Source organism: Phyllosticta citribraziliensis (genome assembly GCF_038025025.1).
Source record: "Phyllosticta citribraziliensis strain CPC 17464 chromosome Unknown J3D65scaffold_4, whole genome shotgun sequence".
NCBI lineage: Eukaryota > Fungi > Ascomycota > Dothideomycetes > Botryosphaeriales > Phyllostictaceae > Phyllosticta > Phyllosticta citribraziliensis.
In genome coordinates, this window is record NW_027117341.1 from 2,266,951 (window position 1) to 2,282,010 (window position 15,060).

General features: G+C 56.1%; 8 protein-coding genes across 8 annotated transcripts; 3 read left to right on the top strand and 5 right to left on the bottom strand.

Moving 5' to 3' along the window:
• Positions 1-171: 171 nt before the first annotated feature.
• On the bottom strand, positions 172-2,280 carry J3D65DRAFT_306652 (uncharacterized protein). The gene is made up of 2 exons (XM_066795235.1): positions 1,503-2,280; positions 172-1,373 (listed from the first exon to the last, which is right to left on the bottom strand). The coding sequence occupies exons 1-2, from the start codon at positions 2,151-2,153 to the stop codon at positions 567-569; spliced, it is 1,458 nt and encodes a 485-aa protein (XP_066657301.1). The 5' UTR covers positions 2,154-2,280; the 3' UTR covers positions 172-566.
• Positions 2,281-2,407: 127 nt separating this feature from the next.
• J3D65DRAFT_602036 (uncharacterized protein) lies at positions 2,408-3,121 on the top strand (the record flags this gene model as incomplete). Its single annotated transcript, XM_066798082.1, has 1 exon — positions 2,408-3,121. The coding sequence occupies one exon, from the start codon at positions 2,408-2,410 to the stop codon at positions 3,119-3,121; it is 714 nt and encodes a 237-aa protein (XP_066657302.1).
• An 874-nt stretch (positions 3,122-3,995) lies between these two features.
• On the bottom strand, positions 3,996-5,335 carry J3D65DRAFT_306181 (uncharacterized protein). The gene is made up of 2 exons (XM_066795233.1): positions 5,028-5,335; positions 3,996-4,931 (listed from the first exon to the last, which is right to left on the bottom strand). The coding sequence occupies exon 2, from the start codon at positions 4,888-4,890 to the stop codon at positions 4,099-4,101; it is 792 nt and encodes a 263-aa protein (XP_066657303.1). The 5' UTR covers positions 4,891-4,931; positions 5,028-5,335; the 3' UTR covers positions 3,996-4,098.
• A 3,570-nt stretch (positions 5,336-8,905) lies between these two features.
• J3D65DRAFT_307426 (uncharacterized protein) lies at positions 8,906-9,963 on the bottom strand. Its single transcript, XM_066795236.1, has one exon. The coding sequence runs from the start codon at positions 9,865-9,867 to the stop codon at positions 9,079-9,081; it is 789 nt and encodes a 262-aa protein (XP_066657304.1). The 5' UTR covers positions 9,868-9,963; the 3' UTR covers positions 8,906-9,078.
• On the top strand, positions 9,855-10,818 carry J3D65DRAFT_620574 (uncharacterized protein). Its single transcript, XM_066799880.1, has 3 exons — positions 9,855-10,217; positions 10,284-10,370; positions 10,526-10,818. The coding sequence occupies exons 1-3, from the start codon at positions 9,997-9,999 to the stop codon at positions 10,734-10,736; spliced, it is 519 nt and encodes a 172-aa protein (XP_066657305.1). The 5' UTR covers positions 9,855-9,996; the 3' UTR covers positions 10,737-10,818.
• Positions 10,819-11,180: 362 nt separating this feature from the next.
• J3D65DRAFT_657552 (uncharacterized protein) lies at positions 11,181-11,792 on the top strand (the record flags this gene model as incomplete). The annotated part of the gene is made up of 2 exons (XM_066802521.1): positions 11,181-11,330; positions 11,394-11,792. Exons 1-2 carry the CDS (start codon positions 11,214-11,216, stop codon positions 11,790-11,792), a joined length of 516 nt encoding a protein of 171 aa, XP_066657306.1. The 5' UTR covers positions 11,181-11,213.
• A 276-nt stretch (positions 11,793-12,068) lies between these two features.
• J3D65DRAFT_307713 (uncharacterized protein) lies at positions 12,069-13,319 on the bottom strand. The gene has a single exon (XM_066795241.1). It carries the CDS (start codon positions 13,125-13,127, stop codon positions 12,303-12,305), a length of 825 nt encoding a protein of 274 aa, XP_066657307.1. The 5' UTR covers positions 13,128-13,319; the 3' UTR covers positions 12,069-12,302.
• J3D65DRAFT_307660 (uncharacterized protein) lies at positions 13,037-14,889 on the bottom strand. The gene is made up of 2 exons (XM_066795238.1): positions 14,016-14,889; positions 13,037-13,922 (listed from the first exon to the last, which is right to left on the bottom strand). Exons 1-2 carry the CDS (start codon positions 14,697-14,699, stop codon positions 13,263-13,265), a joined length of 1,344 nt encoding a protein of 447 aa, XP_066657308.1. The 5' UTR covers positions 14,700-14,889; the 3' UTR covers positions 13,037-13,262.
• Between the last annotated feature and the right edge of the window lie 171 nt (positions 14,890-15,060).

Consider the following 15,060-nt stretch of genomic DNA (forward strand, 5'->3'; position numbering starts at 1 on the left):
TTTTGACGAAATTGTCAAATCCACGCCGGCTCGCGCGAAAAACCCCTGTCGTATCATAGCTCTGGGAGCTCGCATCAAACTCGCTGTATCAAAGCAACGTCGGCTTGCACGAAACCTCGCTGGATCAAACATGGAAACAAAGGATGGAATACGGCCTCAGAGGACTGATGGAGGATAGGAGGCCACATCTGCTCAATTCACTACTTGATCCCCGCTCCCTCTGCCGGGGTTTCTTTATTGGCCGTGTCTCCCCCACTATTGCCACATGTCTCATTGATGAGGATGGGGTCTCTACTATCTTCCATCGACGCGTGTGTACGACAGCTCTGCGGCATCGACACTGACACCGGCATTTGGCTCGCCTTGAGGTTTCGCTGCGGCGACCTCACCATCAACTCCATCTCGCGTCGCAACCACCTGCATGTCTGATGATGTGACTCTCTCATTCAATCAATTCAGGACAGCCTGAATGACCCTCCTTTGCTCCTTTCGCAAATGCAAACCCCCGAATCTACCCCCGCCCCCTCCTCCACCACGAAGGGAACTAGGAGGACTACTACTATTTCCTATTCGTTGACCATGCTGGTTACTTTGAATAGGTTTTTGGTCACGTTTTCCATAGCAGTGACCAATTTCCCCTGGTCCTCCTCCAAGTTGGTAATGTCGGTCTCGACCTTGCGCATGCGGTGCTCCATGGAGCCCGCATTACTGGTCTCCTCCTCCTCCTCCTCCTGCTGCTCCTCCCCCTCCTCCTCCTCCTCCTCCTGGTGCTCCTCTTCCTCTTCCTCCTCCTCCTGCTCCTGCTGCTGCTGCTGCTGCTGCTGTGGCGTAGGGGATCTAGAGCTTCCCTGGCCGCCATCTCGAGTCTTTACCGCGAAGTGGCTTAGTTGTGCAACGCGCGCCATCTTGATGCTTCTAGTCTTAGAGAGCTTGGCCTCATTCTTGGCCCTATCATCTGCGAGGTCCTTTAGTACTGCCCTTCTGGCATTGCTTCGTACCTCAGCCGTCAGCTTCCTAGACAGCTCCGGCCTGTATCTCTCTATGGCTGCTGGAACCTCCTTGTCTAGATTTTGAGTGGCCTGGTTGACCCGGTTTCTTATATCCGCCACATTCTGGTTCGTTATGTTTGAGAGCTGCTTTGTGATTTCGTTGACCATTGTCGGCTTTTCCTTGGTGAAGAGACTCGTGAGATGGGCTCTAAGCTGGTTCATGGTGTCAGGGTTGATTTGTAAAGGCTCGGTTATTTGTCCCTCTTTCTGCTGAGCCATTTCTGACTTGACTTGCTCCTTGACTTGCTCCATGGTCTTCGTGTTACTTTGAGCCATTTCCTCTTTAAGTTGACCCTTGAGCTGCTCCATGGTCTCTGCGTTGTCCTTCTTGAGTTGGTCCTTGAGCTGCTCCATGGTCTCTGCGTTGTCCTTCTTGAGTTGGTCCTTGACTGACTCTATGGTCTCTGCGTTGTCCTTCTTGAGTTGGTCCTTGAGCTGCTCCATGGTCTCTGCGTTTTCCTTCTTGAGTTGGTCCTTGACTGACTCTATGGTCTCTGCGTTGCCCTTCTTGAGTTGGTTCTTGACTTGCTCCATGGTCTCCGTGTTGCTCCGTTCCATTTCTGTCTTGAGTTGGTCCTTGACTTGCTCTATGGTCTCCGCGTTACTTTTAGCCATTTCCGTCTCGAGTTGGTCCTTAAGCTGCTCCATGGTCTCCGTGTTGCTTTCCGAAAGCGCGGCCGTATGCTCTTCGCTGAGCCGGTTCAAAGTTTCCTGAATGCTCCGCAAAAGGTCGGCCGTTTGGCCTTCTTTCTGCTGAGCCATTTCCTCCTGTAGTCGGGCGCTGAGCTGCTCCATCTCCTTAATCTTGCCGTCCAATGACGCGGTCAAATCAGTCAAGGTCGCTCGCTCTTCGAGCTCCGCCAGCACCCCATCCGCCTCGTTTTGCACCCTGTCCAAGATGACGCGCATCGGCTCTATGACATGATCCTGTATCAGCCTGAGTTGGCTTTCCACATGTGACTGGATCATGGTCTGTAGCATGGGGAAGTGTTCGTGCGTAGCAAGCTGTTGGTCATATCTGCTCTTCTCCTCCAAGTACCGCTTCTGCAGGTCGCGAATCATTTCGATGGCCATGGCAAACAGAATTGGGTTCGAGGACGACATGGTTGTGGTTTGTGACGATTGCGCGTTGGTAGCATAGCTTCGAGGTGAGAGACCGAGGGAGAAGACGGGGTCTATTCAACAGACGTCTTGTTAGGAGACATGATGTCTCAGAGCTGGTGGCTCGCCCTGTCGCGTGCATTGATAGGCCTGGACGCAGTTGAAACAGACGAGCGAACACGCCGCCGGGCAGCGACGGGGCCCGGTGGAGTCCGGCGATGGGCGCAGAAAAGATGGAATGAGGGAGTAGCCCCAACATGTGGCGAACCTTGACATGTAGAGACAGATATACAGCCGTTCCCCTGTCGCCCTCATTGATCATTACCCTGCCTACCTCAACAGTTGTGATGACACACGCGTTCCGACCAAGCAACAACAGATGTGGCACCGATGCTACCACCACCAATCTCGATGATCGATTCCAACGCATTTGTCAATGGGCGGCGCTGAATGAAGTTGACGTGCGCGTTGTGGGAGAAAAGCAGCTAGAACAGCTGGTTACAGAGCTCAGAGTCAAGAATAAGACAGCCAAGAAATTAGTTAAGAGGTGCATGCGTTTACTTGCTGGATCGCTTGGATGGATCGTGGCGGGGACAACCGAGCTAAAGCCAGCCAGCCAGCGAGTATGGCCGCTGTGGACAAAAGGGTGGCTGAGGAGTGACTGGAATGGGTCCATCGACGAACCAGGAGACTCGGAGAAGCAGAGGATTGCGCGCTGGTGGGCTATTATACAAGATGGTTTTGTAGAAGGAGGAGGAGGAGGAGAAGAAGACAGTGATGCGGTTTCCGACGTGGACGCTGCTGAGATGTCGACGAAAGCGGATAACAACTCTTGCGGCAAAAACGACCAAGATATACTGGATACCCTTCTTGAATACCTCTATCCTGGTAACGAAGATGAGAAAAGTTTGGTGATGGAGACACTTCTTGGACCTGGTGGCGGTAGGAGGAGGTATGAGTGGCTATTATAGAAATGGGGGAGAAATGTGGTTTGGAACCCTTCAATCCGGGACTGCCAGGCATCAACTTTGCCCCGCAAGTCTTGACTTTGACTTTCGCAGGCGCCAATCTTGGTGTCTGGCAGGTTTTATTTTGAGCCTCGCAGGCTGACGCGTTGCTAGCGAGCAAAGGCTCGACGACGCTCTGCTGCAGCGCCGCCTGCACCGCTGAATTGAAAGGGGGCGACGTCGACTCGTCTAGCAAAAAGTCGTCATGGAGCCCTCGTTTTGAACTTACACTCCGAAGGGAAAGTGTGCATACATGCGGAGCTCTGAGACATACGGGCGCCGCCGGCAGTCACTCCAAAAGGTACGACGCTTCACCGATAAAGACGATGCCGCCTCAGAGAAAGAAGCCGTTGAGCATTCCGCCGCCACCGCCACTGTTCACAGAACCCAGCGCGCCTCGTCCAACATGCCGACCACGATCCGCCTCCGCCAGGCTCGCCCCAGGAGTACCGCCGGTACCACGGGCGTTGTCGTGTACAAGGCCAACAACAAGGCGGCCGCTGGCATCGCGCCCCGCCAGCGCAACGACCAGGACGAGATCCAGCGCCGCCTCGGCAAGATCGTGACGAATGAGCTCGCGGCTCTGCGCCAGGCCATCGACTTGCGCGCCAGCAGGACGGCTGCTACGGCTGAGGACCAGACGTCCCTCACCTATGCCCTCAGTCGCGTGGGATTGTGAGCGGTGGCATTGGTTGGTTGGTCCCAATGATGATGGAGCTGGGGCGGACGGACGCATCTACGGGACGGCTTCATCCTGCCAAATGCCGCAGAAAACTGCGGAACTGCACCGCGGCGATGCACTTGCGATGCTGCCAGATGCGACATTCAAGGGACGACGGGCTGTGGGGATCCAGGGCGACAACGGAGATACAGCATGGTACTGTAGGCCGCTGTAGCGCAGGCGCGCCTCGGCGACGCAGGCTGCTGCTGCTGCTGCACCACTACGCCCAACAAACACGGCGCTGCCCATGCGCACGAGCGCGTCGGTCATCTCGTCGGCGTCGAAGCGAGGCGCACCTTGGATTCCGGGAGGCGGAAAGGATGCCAGGTTGATAGCAGACCCGGACTGAGGTGCGGGACCGTCCGAGGGGAGGCGGCAAAGGCCTAAAAACAGGGCCGTTCTCGAAGCGGTGAGGGTTCCATATTGATACCCACTGGGGTTGGCGCAGCGCCTGTAGCCTTGCCACGTAGCCTGTTGCTGCCGCGTGATTCTTGAGGCCGAGTTGGGACATGATGGCGTCCAGCGTCACGTATTCGAGCCTGCGCACGCTCGGCATCCGGGTTGATGGTAATCTTTTCAGGGTCAGCGACCGCAGGAGCCGGCGCATTTCTGGAGTAGAAGGGAAAGGCGCGGTAGGGTCGAGGCCCAGGTAGTTGAAGACGTCGACCGAGGATGGCGTTGGGTGGTGGCTTTCTAAAGGACTCTTCTGGAGCTGCCAGTGTGGACGAGATGGCAGCTGGCACGGCGGAATGGAGCGATGATTTGGACGAATTCGCAACCGCCCGCCCGCACCGGGGAAGATTCTACGATGGTGGGCAGACGACGTGGTTACATCTCGCCCTGGACTCTGGCAGTCACCGACACGCTTTTCCGATTCACCAGCGGACAATGCGAATCGGTGGGGGATCCTGACGCGCGAGAGACCATGTCGGATACGTGGTAATGCGCGCATCAGAGCGTGAAACCCGCGCTCTAGACGCTGAGGGTAAGGTTGTGGAGCAGAGCAGAGCATCGCGACAATTGCCAAGTCGGGCGCCACAGGCCCACGCTACACTGCGGAGGAGGTCAGAGACTGAGGCCTGGAGACATCTACTGGGAGCACGCCCACAAAGGAAGAGGGGCCGGTCGCCGAGTCCATTCTCGACATACCGGGCACACAGCTTGAGCCTGGAGAGGATGGCGAGGGAATGCTTTGCTTCAAGTAAGCCCCTTGAGCAGAGTGAGAATCCAGTGAGTTGAGGCATCGCGCGACGACACGACCGGGCGGACCATAAGTGCAGACTGCAGTGCTGTATCGAGGTCATTACCGTACCACAGGCACCTGGGGCTGCACTGCACCTTGCGCGCGCGAGATCTGCTGTTGAAGTGCTGTTGAGTCGGTTGAGGCTTGCTGCCATCGAGGTCTCCGAGGAGGAAGTACACTGACGGTCGGAATCAACCCATGGTGGTGGCTCACACACCAACAAGCGCTTGCGCCTCGCGCAGACAACCCCACCCGGTGTATCTCAATGTTCGGGCCCATGCGTGGTTTACAATACCCAGCAACCCTTTCCGGCCATGTATGGTACGTCGCTCGGTGTCTGTCTGCAGAAGGACGGTAGCGGTGGCCGATGAGCGCAATGAATCATCATCAACTGTTTCAAAAGTCAGTAGGCATAAATGATGCAGAGGGAAGGCGCCTACCTGAGGATATTTTCGCGTGAGATGTTGGGGAAGAAGACGGCGACATTGGGAATCGGCAAGGCCGCGGCGAGGTGCTGCTCTTGGGGGTCCACGAGGTGGGTGTTGTTGCTCTGCTGACAGGCCGTGGCACCATCTCGAAGGCTTATGATGAGGCGAGGTTGATGTAATGGATCATGGATGGTGAGAACAAGCCATTGCTGGACAATCGAGTTGAGGGAGGTCTGGGGCTGTCCGGGTCCGGGTCCGGGTCAGCCCACCGTCTCCCGACGAGAGGAATTTGACCAGAGTCAAAAAGACATGGAGGGAAGATGGGTTCCGAGGGAGGGTCGTTAGCCAGGGTTGGGTGCACTGTACCTAGGCACAGCCAGTAGTGCGGCGGGCGCAGCGGCATTTGGCGCAGAACCGCCGCGGCTGGTCAACGATTGCAACACCCACTGTAGAGTGCCATCCATGCCCAGAAGTCCACCTATCGCCCCCTTGCCCTTGGCCGCTCGCACGCCGCAGGCATCCTTTCCCAGCCCGCCTCCTGTTTATTCATCGACGTGGCGGTCGCGGTTCCATGTCGTTGCCTGTCGTCTTGTTGCCATCACCACCTCCATGTGTGTTTGTCGGTCGGGTATGTATGTATTGTGCTTACACGGGGCGAAAGGCTGCGTCGTCGGTCGAAGAGAGGGTGTGTCATCGGTGGTGGTGACGGAAGCGCTCGCGGAGCTCCTCGGGCATTTTCTTGGAGCTTGCGCTCTACTTGCGTGCCAGCATGCGGACTTTTGTGGCGAGGTGCGGCCATTGCATTGTTGCGAGGGCGAGGGCGAGGGCGAGGGCGAGGATGAGGTCGAGGACGAGGATGAGGTTTGTGCGATGAGAAGGCTTTTGCCGGGACTGCTGAGGTCTTAGTAAGCGTCTGAAACGCGCGACCGCTGCACTGATGACGGGCAAACCCAGCAGAAAACAATCTCCACCAAGAGGGACTGGACTGCACACGGGTGGAAATCGCCTTTGGGCAAAGAAAGAAGAGCTGACCAAATCCAGAGTCTCCAGAGTGCCTCGCCGCCTCCTCTTCAAAACAACAAAAGGACCAAGGGCAGTGCCTCAGTCGACGCAAAAGCCTCTCCCTCCCGCTTGACGAGTTGGACAACATTGCGCGTGAGCAAGAAGCAGCCCTCAGGTCTGTCCAAATCCCTTAAGCGCCGCTTCGGCCAGGACGTGCAATACGCGCTCGCCGTCCGAGCCCGTGCCAACGTGCATGTCAGGCTTTGCTTGCATGCCACAAGGTAGCCAGGCAAGTCATCAACCGACTTGTGCATCTTTCGTCGGGGCACAGGCAGGACGATATATGGCGCAGCATCGAGCGCAAATCCAAAGCACTCACTGGGGGACTTTGTTTCACCAACTTGGCGTTTCGAATAGCTAGCCGTCCTCGTCAGCGTGTCCAAGCGACCAAGACGCTGGCTGGCTGGTAGACACCCGATTCTCGACGCCGCCATCCGAGTACAGCCCGTGTGCCCTCAACTTCGCAGTGTATTGGCGAATGTTTGTCTAGTTTGAGGCGGTCGTTCGGCGGTCGTTCGGCGGTGGAGGACGACTAGATAAACACGCGTGTCAGCAATGTACCGGTGCGAACAGACGCGGCTTGGCTTGCGGGGCACTCCATGTCCAGGCAGTGGAAGAGTGTTGGACGCTCTCGTCTCGGCGTTGAGTCGTGCGATGACGGTAGCATATCGCGGCTCGCGGGGCTTTTGGTTTCGTCTGAGCGTCGGAGGCGGGGCAACGCGGACACGGGCGCAAGCGGACAAGCTCAGGGCGCGGATGGAAATGAAATGTGAGTGAGGGAGGAGATGGAGCGCGATGGATCAGAAGCACGGTGGGTGGGTGTCGTGGGCGGCGAGGTGGACCGGACAGGCGACGGCCGGGGAGAGGTTGGTGGTTGGTCGGTGCATGTCCTCCTCGGTTGCAGGGCGTCATGCATGCATGCACGGCACAGAAGAGCCAGAAATTGACGGCGGGGGACGGGAAGAGCCACGGCGATACCACTCTTTCGTTTCCGGTGTCGTTATTGTCGTCGCTCCTTTGCCTTGAGCATACAACAGAATAACGTTGCAGACGGCTACCTCAGCTAACTCCTCTGAGAAGCCAAATCCCAACGGTCCAGACGACCGAAGATGATGCGCCGGCACCCCAATCCTAGTATGAAAGCTCACGTTGCCCACTCGCATGTACCGGGAATGTGTCTGCTCTCAATCACTGGGGGAATTAAGCTGGGTCGTGGGTGGCTTGATTTGGTGTCGGAAGAGGTTTTTTTAGGTTTTTTTGGTTTTTTTCTTCAGATTTCTGGGAGCGCTGAGTGGGTCAATAGATGGCAAACTTGCTGGCTTGAGGTTCGCCCCCCCGACTCTTCTTCTTCTTCTTCTCTTACTCCACGCCAAATCCGTCACAGTAACAGCTGTGCTCCGCGGGACAATATTGGCTTTCGCGCATGATGAAGATGTACGTACTGCCAGAGGTATTCTTCAAACACGCGGCCGGAATTGAAGTCGGCGAGCTCGGTCTCCACCAGCCATTTCCGGAGGTGCGTGAATTGTTCCTTTGGTGTTTCTAGGATGCGCTCCCTACTCACCGCAAACTACGCGCAGCAGAGATGAGGACAGGAAGTGAAGAGGCGAGCACTGCTGCTGCTGCTGCTGCTGTTACTATATCGCCATACACTATGGAGTACGCACAGCAGAGACAAGGACAGGAAGCGAAGAGGCGAGCACTGCTGCTGCTGCTGCTGCTGCTACTATTACTATATCGCCGTAAACTACAGAGCACGCACTTCCTGTCCTCATCTCTTGGCTTCCCATTCTTGTCTCTTCTCTTCCTGTCCTTGTCTCTCTCGGCTTCCCGTTCTCGCCTCTTCACTTCCTGTCCTTGTCTCTTGGCTTCCCGTTCTCATCAGCAGAGACAAGGACAGGAAGTGAAGAGGCGAGCAGCCCGACCTTCAACACAAAGGCAAGAGACAAGAGCAGGAAGTGAAGAGGCGAGCAGCCCGACCTTCAACACAAAGGCAAGAGACAAGGGCAGGAAGTGAAGAGGCGAGAACGGGAAGCCGAGAACGGGAAGCCGAGAACGGGAAGCCGAGAACGGGAAGCCGAGAACGGGAAGCTGAGAGACAAGGATAGGAGTGAAGATGATGCGAGAACAGGAAGCCGAGAACAGGAAGCCGAGAACAGGAAGCCAGGAGACAAGGACAGGAAGTGAAGAGGCGAGCACGGGAAGCCGAGAGAAGGAAGATGAGAACAGGAAGCCAAGAGACAAGGACAGGAAGTGAAGAGGCGAGCACGTCAAGCTGCGAATCTGCTGCTCATATCTCTTGGCTTCCCGTGCTCGCCTCTTTACTTCCTGTCCTTGTCTCTGCTGTGCGTAGTTTGTAGCAATATAAGTAACAGCAGCAGCAGCAGAGGCAGTAAGCTGCGAATTTGTTGCTCATGTCTCTCGGCTTCCCCGTGCCCGACCTTCAACACAAAGTCAAGAGACAAGGTCAGGAAGTGGAGGTGAGAACGGGTGGGAAGCCAAGAGACACGAGCATGGGAAGCTGAGCGAAGAGGTGAGCACGGGAAGCCGAGAGACACGATTGGGAGGAGGCGAGCACGGGAAGCCGAAAGACACGAGCACGGGAAGCCGAGAGACACGACTGGGAGGAGGCGAGCCCGGGAAGCCGAGAGAACGACTGGGAGGAGGCGAGAGACACGACGGGAGGAGGCGAGCACGGGAAGCTGAAAGACACGAGCGAAGAGGCGAGCACAGGAAGCGGAAAGACACGAGCGAAGAGGCGAGCACGGGAAGCGGAAAGACACGAGCGAAGAGGCGAGCACGGGAAGCGGAAAGACACGAGCGAAGAGGCGAGCACGGGAAGCGGAAAGACACGAGCGAAGAGGCGAGCACGGGAAGCGGAAAGACACGAGCGAAGAGGCGAGCACGGGAAGCCGAAAGACACGAGCGAAGGGGCGAGCACGGGAAGCCGAAAGACACGAGCGAAGAGGCGAGCACGGGAAGCCGAGAGAAGGGCATGATCCCACCAGCCAACCAGATACGGCAATCGGAGGACGAGGACACCAGGATGGCGGCGCTCAAGGACGCGGGACACTTGTGAAAGGACATCAATACCAGGCGCACGCCGCGAGCAGCACGGCAAAGGTTCTACAACTTGCGTAGCCATCGGTCGGTCACCAGCGACGGACGAAAAGGCCTTCTTTGCGCAGTTCAACATCGCATTGCCCTTGGAAGATGAGTGCGTGATGGTTTTAGTGTAAAGTCTTCGCGCCATCATAACAATTAATTGTGTATAGTATGAGAGAGATGAATACGAAACAAACGAGTGTGGAAATTGAATAGAAACGGAACAATGTGGTAGTACTATGAGAGAGATGAATAGGAAACAAACGAGTGTGGAAGTTGAATGGAGAGACAGTGCGGTGCACCACGACTAGCCAACACACGGTTTTTCGACGGCGTTGAGAGCAATGTCTTCGAGGAGCTCAATGCCGTTCTGGGTCATGAACAGGAGACTTGTCTTGGCTTCATTGTCGTGGCCGGCGTACTCGTTGAAGAACTCGTGCAAGTCGCCAAGAATGTTGGTGATTTGCTTTTTGATCTTGATCTTTTGGACGAGGCGAGAGGCTGCGAGTAGTGGTGGTAGGTGTTTAGAGAAGAATAATTAACATAGGGGGCGGGGGACAAGCTTACAGTGTTTGTTCTTTCTCTTCGGCACCTCCGTTGTAGAGGCTTTGTGCTTTCCTTTCAGAGAGTGCGTCGTGGAGGCTTTGTGCTTTCCTTTCAGCACAACATCGTCACCATCTTCATCATTCGTGCTCGGCCCATTGCCGCGCGATGGGAATTGTGAAAGGCGACCGTGAGAGGCTGGTGGCGTGGCGTGGTTGCTTAGCAAAAAAAGGGAGAGAGAAACATGAAGAAAAGAGGAAACTTACCATGCTTCTTTCCCTTTCCCTTTCCCGCAAAGAATCTCTCATCGCCACTTTTGACATCTCCACTATCCACGTCTTCTTCTTCGTCGTCGTCGTCACCATCGCTGCTCGACATGACAGATCCAATCTCAGTGTTGTTGTTGTTCTTGTTGTTGTTGTTAGGAGGGGCGACAACAAGGCGTCCTCCGTTGTGCTGACTAAACGTTGTGGATGACGAGGTTGGATCTTTATTGATGTGACAGTGGCAGAAGAATCCCTCCTTGACGAGATTGGAGCACTGCACTCCTTTCTTGGTGATACCGCTGCATTGGGTACGCATGGTTGGTGGATGTGATGATGGAGATAGAGAGAATGGAAAAGTAGGCGATGACTTGCCTTTTAAATGCTGGATCAAATTCGAGAAGACCTGGGAATGATAGGGGGGAGAGCGGCGTGGCCGAAAAGCTGCGCAAACGCCTCCGTCGGGGAAAAAGGTAAGACATTGAACCACCACGCGCCGGCCTCCATCGGGGCTCCGTCGGCCCTCCGTCATCGTGGTGACTCTGGTAGTCGAACCAAAAGTTCAAGAGGAAGGATCTCTTCTTCTCGTCCTGCTTGTATAAATGCCCGCGGTAGAATTAGAAAGTTTTTACCATCATCCAACCGCCACATACAAGCACAATCAAGAAGCGACTAAGACACATTGGAAAACATGAGCAAGAGGTTCAATTGCCAGTCATGGCTGAAGAACCGGTCCCGCCCGTGCGGTAACCCAGCCAGGCGCGGAAGCAAGTATTGCGCGAGTCACGAGTACATCTCATACCCAGCCGTAAGTGGTGAAACTCCTACATACATGGTGACTTGGTCTGACATTTGCTGCGCTTTACCGTAGCCGGGCTCAGCATCTAGTGACGAGTACACAGATGGCGAAGAAGAAAAGCTAGTCGTCCTCACAGACGATTCGAGCACCGACGACAACAGCAAGGACGATGATGACGACGAGCTGGCTTCGGACGTATCGGCCTCGCAGAAATCACTCGCGAAGCCGAAGCGTGGCACTAAGGCCAAGGACCTAGCCCGCCACAGCCGCAAGTCGTCGAACCGCTCTATCGCCAGCAACAAGAAGGTTTCTTCGAAACGGACTGGCGGCGGCGGAGCACCGGACCGTCTCGGGACATCTGTGGCCCACGCTACCAAGATGTTGAAGGCAGCCTTCTTATCCCGCTTTGAGGAACTGGAAATGCTCGCGAGCTCGCTCGAAAAGCTGAAGCTGGAAATCAATATCAAATGAGTATGAAGACGGAGATGGAGATGGAGACGAACAAATTGCATCAAGTGGCTGAAAAGAATTGAATATGGAGACGGAGATGGAGACGAACAAATTGCATCAAGTGGTTGAAATGAAATTGGAAAAAAGGAAGGAAAAGGGAGGGGAAACAAAGAAAAAAGGATGGTTTTGTTTCCGTTACTTTTATTCTAGTATACATGAGTGTAAGATGGAGCAAAGGGAATTCTTACAAGTAATGTTATGTGGCTGATGTTGTTTCTCGTGCCTACGCCTGGAATGGTCATTAGCTAGAGGATGATGGGCGAACATCATTAAGGTTTAGTGTGTCGCGAAAAGGGTGTCAAGAACAGCTTGAGATTTGCCAATCGTATAGAGATACTTCCAACTAACAAGAGGATAAAGGCATCAGCGAAAAAATAAAGCAAGCAAGACTGAAGTGGTGCAGCGTGCGCGCGCAGGGAGACCAGGTGCGCCGCAGAAATCGGGCGGAATCATGTTACAACCCCCTCCCCTCTATTTGATATGTGCCAAGAGGCTGTTGACATAGAGCTCAAGAGCAAGGCGCGGAACGCGTGCGAATACGCCAAGGAGTTGCAGTTTGCTCATTCGGGCGTACATGGAGCCATAACAAAGGCCTGCCAAGGCGACGAGCGCGCGAAAGTCGACGGTGCCCAGGTGCTGTGTTCCTTGGCAGATGGCGCACTCGAGGCCAGAGCGCGCCTTTGGATCAACGCGTACAACGGCCAAGCATGGGCAAGTGGCGCCGGCAAAGTGGAGACGCGCCACGGCGATGCACGCTCTGCGTTGGGATGGAGGCGAGGGAGGCGAGGAGAGAGCGCCCATGCGGAGCAGCTCAGCTGTCTTTTCTTGGTTGAGTATCGGTGGCTCCGCGTCTGAGCCGTCGAATTTTGGAGCGCCTTTGATGCCGGAAGGTGGGAGTGTGCCAAGGTCGACGATGGTGCGAGGCGACGTGGTGAACCGGCGGCTCCACGAGGGCAGTGGCTCAAAGAGAGGCCCGCCATCTACCCTGTGAGGATTCCACGTCGAAACCCATTGAGTCTTGTTGGACAGCGTTTGCATCCTTTGTCGGTACCCGGGCTGGTCAAGTCCCAGGTGGGTTTCGATGGCGCCGAGCACGACAAAGTTGAAACCTCGCTCAAGCTGCGCATGCCGGGCGATCGGGTTGGCCTTGGCCTTGTCGGGGTGAAGCAGGAGCTTCAGGGTTTTGAAGAGCTTGCGCATCTGGGCAGCGGTCGGGGGAAAGTATGGTGTAGTAGGGTCGAGGCCGAGGTAGTCGACGGCGTTGATCAAGTCCAAGCAGCACCCGTCATGAGACATGTTGTTGTTTTTTTGTTGTTGTTGTAGGGGAAGAAAGTGGGTTTGATTGTTCTATCTTGTTCCATCCATCTTGCGGAGGTGGGTGGTAAAGGTGACTGGCCATGGCAGCCGAGGGAGAAGGAAGGGTCCCCACGGTCACAGGGCCAGACAGGAGCCCTGGGGTAAAAGGGCAGACTCGAGCAACTTGGCGTGGGCGTTTTGGAGCAGGACGGCGCCCTCGTCGACGGGATCGTAATTGTCGCCCGAAAGCCGCTCACGGTCGACGATGGCGAGGCTGTTTTCGCGGAGCAGCTCGCCGTAGGGGCCGAGCGCGGGGAGGGCATCAAAGAGCTGGTTGCAAGACACGAACAGGCGCAGGAAAGGCGAGTGGACGGTCGACGAGAAATGCTCGAACAGGGCCTCGGTCGCGAGTAGCTGGTCAGCAAAGGGCGGCGCAGAGATGAAGGGCAAGTCGAACTTGCAGAGACCCCAGCAGGAGCTCCAGCCGCCAGCCGCTTCGGCGTAGGCGGCGGCGCGGAGTTGGCGGAGACGCTCCAGGAGGTGGGCTTCACGGATAGAGAGGGCGTCGTTGATGGAAGTGACCAGGTCAGCGAGGTTCCAGCTTTGGGCGGCGATGGAGCAGACGTCGTCGTGTTTGGTGTTGAGGTGCGACCTCGCGATGTCAAGCACGGGCCGCAATTGCCGACGGCAGTGCTCGTGTTCGATTCCGGTTCCGGTTCCGGTTCCGTCCGGGTATCCGAATCGGCCCGAACGGGAGCAGTGCGCCCAGAGTGCCGACTCGCCGAGGCTAGTCATCTGCATCACGTGCTCGAAAGTCAACACCACACCGGCACCCAATCCTCCATCTCCAGCACCCGACCTGGACCAGCACACCACCTGCGTACGTACCTGCTCGTGCTTGGCCGTCACACCCGGCCCCGTCATCGCCTCCGTCACCCGTTTCACCGGCGCTGCCATGGCCATCACCGCGCCGCCGATTTGACGCTTCCACACGTCCACCTCAGCCAGCCACGGCTGCTGCTCGGCGCCCTTCCAGTTGACAGCCTCGTTGCTCTCGTCTATCATCTTGTCGTATGCGGCCTCCACCTCGGCTACCATGTCCATGGCTTCCAGTGCCTCGCTCACCACCGAGCTCGCGCACACGGGCTCCATCCTCTTCGTTGCGGGCACCCGGCCGCCGCGCCATTCTTCCCTTGGCCACCATACAACAACGACGACGATGATGACCGCGGCCAGCACAAGGACGGCGATACACAACATGATGGTGGCCACGGTCGAGTTGACTCTGCCGGGCCAGGTGCGCGTCGCCGTCTCCGTGGCCCTGTTGAGTTCGGCGATGTTCTCGAGGCGTCGATGCATCGACGAGCGTCTCTGGCGCTGCGGCTCATTGCTCTGCTGCTCCTGCTGCTGCTGCTGCTGCTGCTGTGATACGTAGATGTTGGGCATCACGCCGTCACGACCGCGAGCCAAGTGGTAGATGGTCCACATGGTTGCGACCGTGCCTAACAAAGCGGGCAAAGACCAGCCGTCGGCCATGGACCAGAGCGCCCTGTGTAGGTTGGTAGTTAACATCAGCCAAGCCCCAGGCTCTTTGGTAGGGACTCACTCAAAGGAAACAAATGAAATCGAATACATTCCTTCTCCCTGGGAATCTCCGCTTGGTGTTGAAGATGGGGCATCAAGTTGCCAACATTTGCAAGTCCAAGCAAACCGGAGCGTTTGCACACCACCTCCTGTCTTACCTGTCGCAATCTCTCCTGCAGAAGCCCGACATTACACTGACCTTTCTGCAGAATCATGTTCCCTCCTCTTCCTCTTTGTCCTCTTCTTCCCCTTTGTTTTTACCTCTCTTTTTCTCTTTCTCTTTACCTCTTTTCTCTTCCTCCTCCTCCTCCTCTTTAACCACCGCTACCACCAACACGACATTCCACGT

What these genes read in the sequence shown, in the direction of transcription:
- J3D65DRAFT_306181 (XM_066795233.1), bottom strand. Translation starts at nt 4,890, where the DNA reads ATGCTCTGCTCTGCTCCACAACCTTACCCTCAGCGTCTAGAGCGCGGG.
- J3D65DRAFT_620574 (XM_066799880.1), top strand. Translation starts at nt 9,997, where the DNA reads ATGGAGAGACAGTGCGGTGCACCACGACTAGCCAACACACGGTTTTTC. An exon ending in CTTTTGGACGAGGCGAGAGG is followed by an intron (nt 10,218 to 10,283) that starts CTGCGAGTAGTG and finishes GGACAAGCTTAC; the next exon opens with AGTGTTTGTTCTTTCTCTTC. An exon ending in CGTGGAGGCTTTGTGCTTTC is followed by an intron (nt 10,371 to 10,525) that starts CTTTCAGCACAA and finishes GAGGAAACTTAC; the next exon opens with CATGCTTCTTTCCCTTTCCC.
- J3D65DRAFT_306652 (XM_066795235.1), bottom strand. Translation starts at nt 2,153, where the DNA reads ATGTCGTCCTCGAACCCAATTCTGTTTGCCATGGCCATCGAAATGATT. An exon ending in ACCAACTCAAGAAGGAAAAC is followed by an intron (nt 1,374 to 1,502) that starts GCAGAGACCATG and finishes CAACTCAAGAAG; the next exon opens with GACAACGCAGAGACCATGGA.
- J3D65DRAFT_307660 (XM_066795238.1), bottom strand. Translation starts at nt 14,699, where the DNA reads ATGTTAACTACCAACCTACACAGGGCGCTCTGGTCCATGGCCGACGGC. An exon ending in TGACGGCCAAGCACGAGCAG is followed by an intron (nt 13,923 to 14,015) that starts GTACGTACGCAG and finishes CACGTGATGCAG; the next exon opens with ATGACTAGCCTCGGCGAGTC.
- J3D65DRAFT_307713 (XM_066795241.1), bottom strand. Translation starts at nt 13,127, where the DNA reads ATGTCTCATGACGGGTGCTGCTTGGACTTGATCAACGCCGTCGACTAC.
- J3D65DRAFT_307426 (XM_066795236.1), bottom strand. Translation starts at nt 9,867, where the DNA reads ATGATGGCGCGAAGACTTTACACTAAAACCATCACGCACTCATCTTCC.